This window comes from Dicentrarchus labrax, unplaced genomic scaffold (assembly GCF_905237075.1).
Source record: "Dicentrarchus labrax unplaced genomic scaffold, dlabrax2021, whole genome shotgun sequence".
Classification (NCBI taxonomy): Eukaryota; Metazoa; Chordata; class Actinopteri; family Moronidae; genus Dicentrarchus; species Dicentrarchus labrax.
Window position 1 is genome coordinate 17,713,236 of NW_026136712.1, and position 6,718 is coordinate 17,719,953.

The window sequence follows — 6,718 nt, forward strand, 5'->3', positions numbered from 1 at the left end:
TTCTTCTTCTCTCTTCATTCTTTCTTTATCTTTTTCATTCTTTGTCATTATCTTTCTTCTCTCAGGGTATTTACAGTTGTTTCAATGGAGTGGAGGATACTGGCCGCTCATCTGGCTTTGCTAAACCTGACCTGACCTCCAACTACGCTCAAGCAAACATGCTAAAGATGCTTCGCACTGCCAAAGACCTGGTCTCCACTGCCAATGTTGAGACCTCTCTGGACAACGCCACCAAGACCATAGAGCAGCTGAGTCGTCACGGTGGCAGCTTGCCTGTTCGTATTCCACAAGTCGCTACAGAGGCTGTGCCAGGAGGATTTGCTTACGTTACGGAGAATCACTGCTCACTGCCCCAGCGCTCCATAACCCCGCCTCTGGCCGCTGTTACCTCTCTGAAACAGCAGAGGGGTGTGACCAGGCCAACGCCACTGCGCTACACACTACCAACTCACTCTTCTTCGTGTCTGTATGACCGGCCACTTCCTGTGTCTAGCCTCAGCAGCCCCCACCTGGCCGTGGGTGAGCCGCTCCCTCATCAGCACCCGCACCACTACCAGACCACTGGGAGACTCTACGTTGACACCCATCCTCACTCGCCCTTCATCCCCTACGCCGATCTCCAACTACCTGACATCTACACTTCTCACCCGGTCTCCTCGCCTCAAAACCAGCACGTCCAAGCAGGCTTTTCCAGGCGGAAACGAAGGTCCAAGAGTTTCCAGTGTGAGGATGGGGATGTAGAGAGGAGAAAACACAGGGACCAGGAAAAGAGTGACAAGAGTCCCGTCTGTCTGAGTGAGCTCAAAGCCAACCACCTCCAAGACAACCACATCTCCCCCAGCGTCGACAGCATCTACTCAGGGGAGGTGATGTGTCCTCGGGTAGAGAACTACAGCTCCTGGCCCCCAGAGGACCTCATGCTGAGAGGTAGACGCAGGCACCGCCGCCCCTCTTTCCTTAAAGCGACTTGGGGCAGCGAGCAGATGCGCCAGCTTGACGAATCCCAGTCATCCTTGTCCAGCCAATCACCTTCCACCCTGCCAGACCTGTTCCCATGCATACTTACACCAACCACACCTGCAAAGGCCTACAACCCTTCCCACCTTCGAAACAACCTGTGCCTCCCACGGAACCAGGCCTACCTCCACATAAGGGAGGACCAGAGGAGGCCCCTGGGGCGTAAGGGCCAGAGGCTGCGTTACTCCCACTCGGCCCACCTCCCCACATACGGAGAAGCAGTGCGACACGGGACTGGGTTAGGGCGGGGGATGGTACGGAGAGCTACCAGTTTGCTCAGCAGACAATACGCCCACTACCTGAACTCATACCCTGGACTACCCCTCTACCACGGCCCCCTAGACCTGCAACAGCACAGCCAGGCCTCCAGCAGCCACCCGAGCCCCAGCCCAGTGTGCCAGCTGTTGGCTTGTGGGGGCGGGAGATGTGGAAGCCAGCGGGCTCTGCTGTACCAGGATAGCGTGTATGGGGCCTATGGGGTTTATCAGGGATCCCAGACTGGATCAGAGGCCAAGGTAGGTCAGGGAGCAGGGGGTCAACCCATGGGGAGCCCCTGCGTACTTCGTCCCTGGCGACGGGTGTCCAGTCTGGAGTCTGAGGTCTGATGAGAAACCATATCGACCTCATAAGATGGACACAGAGGAGTAACAAAGGACAAGACTGTAGAGAGGGAGTAGTGGTTAGATTAATGTAAGAGGGAAACGTTATGACTTGAGGTAATTGTGGATTTTCTATGTGACTTTGTGTGGTAAAGAATAGAAGTTTGGGTCTGCAAATTTTACAGATCTTTAGGACTTATTTGATGTACACTACAGTAAGATAAAAAGACTGCACTGTTACCAATTTATCCTCAAGAAAGTTCTGGAAAGCTGGAATTGGCAGGTTTTGCTCACTTGCTACTTTCCTACGACAACGCTTGTGTGTTTTCTGTGCTTCGATGTGCACTCAGATTTACAACAGTCCACGGTGTTGGCGCATGGTTAAACTATAACCAGAGTTTTCATGCTGTATGTGTGTTGTGTATATTTTATTGTGGATGGTTGGGATTCAGTCTTGGGTGTCGTCAAGTAGATGAACCGTTTACAGCTGGGGAGAAATAGTAGAGGAATAAGGGATTGTCTCTTTAAATACAGCCACCAAAAAACAAGCAGCCACTGTAGCAAGATTGGTGAAGACAGCTGCGACGTACACATGAAGAGTTTAATTCCAAAATAAGACATTCAATATTAAAACATTTTGACTCCAGACACAGAAGAGCAGCAGTTTTCTAGAATGAAATAATCATTTTGAGACATCTGTTAATGAATTTCAGGTAACTTCTTCAAAGATTTATAATTTTTTGGAGCTAAACCCTTCAAGTCTTCATTTAGTGATGAGTCAGAGGAAGCAGAGACTTTTTGAAAGCAGTCCATATGAACACAATCTGCAATGATGAAAGTATTGGGACAGCACTGACCAGCACTAGGTGTCTTAAACTATGGATTCTTGTTCCTCACTGGGTCTCAGTATGAGGCTACAGTACAGCACAACATCACACAGGGCCTCACAATAAATAAATTCAGCATCTAAATACTATATCGATATAGATAAAATGTGTTATTTGAGGCTGGTTAGTGTCATAAACATGTATTCTACATATGATAGGAATTTATAGTCACTTAAAATTTTCTATTCACACTTCTGGCACATTCTTTGTTTTTCTTTTTGTAAAGCTGTTGCCAATTTACTGAAATATTTGTTATTACTGTGTTAACTCTATCAGTTGGCCTATATTAAGATTTTCATCACTTTCTCTATTCCACTCTTTTATATTCCCTCATCATCCCTCTTTTCCCATCCCCTCTAACTGTTAAATGATCAAATTTAAATGAGGTAATTGAAAGCTATTCTAGTATCTATATTACCTGGCTCCCTCACCCTGTAATTAATCACTTAGACCAATTAAAGAGCCTTTTTGGATGAACATACATGTGTGCCTCTTCTTTGTAGAGTCTTTTTCTTTCTGTCCGTGTCTATTTTGTAGAGGGGAATTGTATTCTAATGGACAAATGCCAGTCTTGAAGTAATAGTTTGGAAAATAGATGTATTTGCTTTCTCACTGGGAGTTAGATGAGAAAGTGTGAAGTTTTCCAGTTAGCTCAGCCTAGCGTAAAGATTGGAAATGGGAAAAATGTTTGCTGTGTCCAAAGGTAACAAAATCTGCCTACCAGCACCTCTAAAGCTCAGTAATTGACACGCTATATCTTTCATTTGTTCAAAAACAGAGGTGTATAAATAATATAATATAATGTGTTACATAGATATAATGTAGTGAGCTTTCAAGGTGGTGGTAGGTGTGTTTTGTTATATTCACCAAACAGATTTGAGAGCAGCATCGATCTCCTCATCTCTCCTCAATTCTCGACAAGACAGGGTATTTCCCACTCTTAATGTTTCTTTTGAGGCGTAAACAGAGGAGGAAAAAGAGGAGGTAGAAAGGGAAAAAATGGCAGCACAGGAGATGAAGATGATGATCTGGTCTCCGATCAAAGCCTCCTCTGATCTTGTCATATGGAGGTCAGTCATCTGCTGCAGCATCCTGGAGGAATATCCTTCTGGTGTTTGGGTCACATGTCAGCTGGTGACTGACACAAATACACAGCAGAAAAGAGACTGCATCAAGTGGCAATGATGTTATTCTTCAACTTCAAATCTACTGTCAAACGTTTGAACTGTGGACATGGTTTCTGTCAGGCCTGACAGCGTGGCATGACACTTCTTAAAATCTCCAGCAGCGCTCGCCTGACGCTAACTTAGGTAACGATAAGCTACTCCAACTCAAGGTGACCTGTTGCCATGGCAATTACTCTCTCTCTACGCTGTTGTCATGACGAGATAAGACTCCATTCAGGAGGCCAGATGAGTAATGTTGGAGAGTCCAAACATTGAGCGCTTTGATTTTTCCATTACTCTCTGCTTTGTTACTGGAGCATTGCTTTAGATTGGACCGTAATATTGATTTAATCCTCCGCTCTGCTACAGATCCCATATTTTTAGGGTCCAAGGTAATTGGGCTTCTTTTCATCCCTGAAGAGCAGAAAGAGGCTCAACATGCCATGATAATTATGTAATTAAGACATGCTTTTTGGCCTAACATAAAGCCTGGATTAAGGAAGGTACAGGTAGATTTGATCTTTTTTTGTACAAATATCTGATAGTATAAAAGGAAGGGAAGCATAGTACGAAGGAGCTGTCTCCTTCTGTATTGCAAAGCTATTTTTTATCTAGTTAAATGGGTCATCATCATTGGCATTTTGTGTTTTTAGTGTTAAGGAACAAAGACTAAACGAATGATCAAATGAAACTGTTCTGAATGTTTTTAAACCTGCTATTTATAGGGAGGTACAATTGAATATGACAAACTCATGTTTACAAGAGTAAATAAAAGTGATGTTAAACCCAACTTTTTTATTTTTGGAACAAATTATTTTCCAAAATAACCCTCTTTTACTCAAATGTCCAATTTCATTGTACTCTCTCACAGTATATTAAAGATTAGAGCTGAACTCTTTCATCAGAAAATGAGATTGCTTCTATTTTAATAACGCTTATTAGTGCACATTTTTTTAATTAATTGTTTAATTTTGGTAGGTGTTCGTCCTCTTGAGCACTTAGGAGTTGGTAAAACAGATAGTAATAGAGTAGTTAATTAGTTCATTAATTAAACATTGAGTGAACTCCTATCAAGAAAAATCCTGCAGGAGAAGGAAAAAAAAGTACCGTTGCATCAACTGTCAAGATTTTTATCCACTGTTGGATTCACCAAGCTGTCTGACCAAATATGTGTAACTGTAAATTACAGCCCATCATTTAGTGTTTACAGGGAATTAACGAAATACTTTTTGGGCACCTACTGTGTATGGAAGTACAAGAGAAGACGATAAAAGGTTACGGAATAAGGGGCTAGCAATTTTGTGTTTAGCAGAGTTTTGACTTACTTACATTACTGAATACCTGTTTAATAATTAAGAGAAACAAACCGGGCAGGAACAATGGGGTAAAAAAGTGAGTTTGGGAGATTTCAGTGTTAAAGGTTTAAAAGTTTAAATGGAGTACTTTGTATTTCTAAGATAGTTTTAATAAGGGAAGATGAATGTACACACACACACACACACACACACACACACATATATATATATATATATATATATATATATATATACACACACATTCACCGATCAGCCATAACATTATGATTCACTTCACCTGTCAGTGGTCATATGTATATACAGATACATATATATATTTAGGTTATGGTTATGTTTTATAAAGATGATTAAACACTTGGTGTAAATGTTCCGTTGTTCAATGTAATTATACATAGAGGGGATATTAAAGTTTATTATAAAGTGTGTTTTAAGTGCCACATGTTTTACTTTTGATGATTAATATGAAAGGGCACATAGGCTAAGTCCATTCTCTAATAGTTAAGTTCTAGGTCTTTTTTTACCCCCTTGTTTCCTACATGTCTTCACTTACCCAGTATGCATTTCCTTTGTAGCCCATCTGGGCAAAAATATTTTCACAGTAACTGTAATCTAAAGCATTACCAAATGTGGACAGTGGCATTTTGCATGTTCAAAATAAATGTTTCATTGTTACACTGACAACACACATAATCCAGATGGCACAAGGAAGAGGATACTATTCAAACCGGCGTTTTATGAACTGTACATTTCACCCCTCCATTACACGCTAATCATCCAGAAGAGCTTATCCATGTCGCTCCAGGGGAGAATAGGAAGTCATTCATTTCGACAGCCATCAGACTGTAAACACTTCCTATACTATAAGGCCAGCTGTGGCTCTATCTCCAAGTGTCACATTTAACTGTTTTATGACTGTGCAGCTGCCAGTTTTTAATCCATGCACAGTTCTTCTGTTTGGAATTTAATTATGGTTGTGAAATCATGTTTTTGTAGCTGTACTACATACACGGTAATGTAGGTCTGTTGGTCGACACATCACTTTTGATCTAGAGCGGAAATATCTTAACAAATGTTGGATGGATTGCCATGAAATTTGGTACTGACATGCATGGACCCCAGAAGATGCATCTTAATTGCTTTGATCCCCTGACTTTTCCCCTAGTGCCACCATTCATTAGCCAACAACTATTGGATGAATTACCAGGAAATTTGATACAGACATTTCTGTCCCCCTCACGATCACTTTGATGACTTTCTATCTAGCATCAAGTCAGAGTTTTAATTTGTACAGTAGTTGAATTAACCTGTTAAACTAAAGTAATTCTTTATAACTTTGTGTCTTTACTAAACACAAAGTTATACTTTGTGTTGTTACAGTTGTAACATTTGATGATATGTGTACAAATAAACACTGGTAGTATCGCAGGCAAATAACTAGCAGGTAATTTGGGTTTCATAGTGTGTGTATATAATTTTGGTGCTTTAACAAGAACACATTGATCAGAATTCACTGCAATCATCAAATACCTGGATGCCTGGACAGATCACAGTGTGTGCATATGTGTGTGTGTGTGTGTGTGTGTGTGTGTGTGTGTGTGTGTGTGTGTGTGTGTGTGTGTGTTGAGGCTACAAGTGTGTAGTGGTTGCATCAGGATTGATGAAGGGCCTGTCTTGCCAAATGATGAAAGATGTGAGTCGTGCATATGACAACATCAATGGAGCACCTGGGACAG

At 41.9% G+C, this 6,718-nt stretch overlaps 1 protein-coding gene across 1 annotated transcript in view; it reads left to right on the forward strand.

Moving 5' to 3' along the window:
* The window catches only part of LOC127373410 (glutamate receptor ionotropic, NMDA 2C-like), a 53,863-nt gene extending 50,881 nt beyond the window's left edge, over nucleotides 1-2,982 (forward strand). Inside the window, exon 16 of the mRNA XM_051417856.1 lies at nucleotides 66-2,982. Coding sequence (XP_051273816.1) covers nucleotides 66-1,622 — 1,557 coding nt within the window. The 3' untranslated portion in view covers nucleotides 1,623-2,982. The remainder of the gene's footprint in view (nucleotides 1-65) is intronic.
* Nucleotides 2,983-6,718: the final 3,736 nt, after the last annotated feature.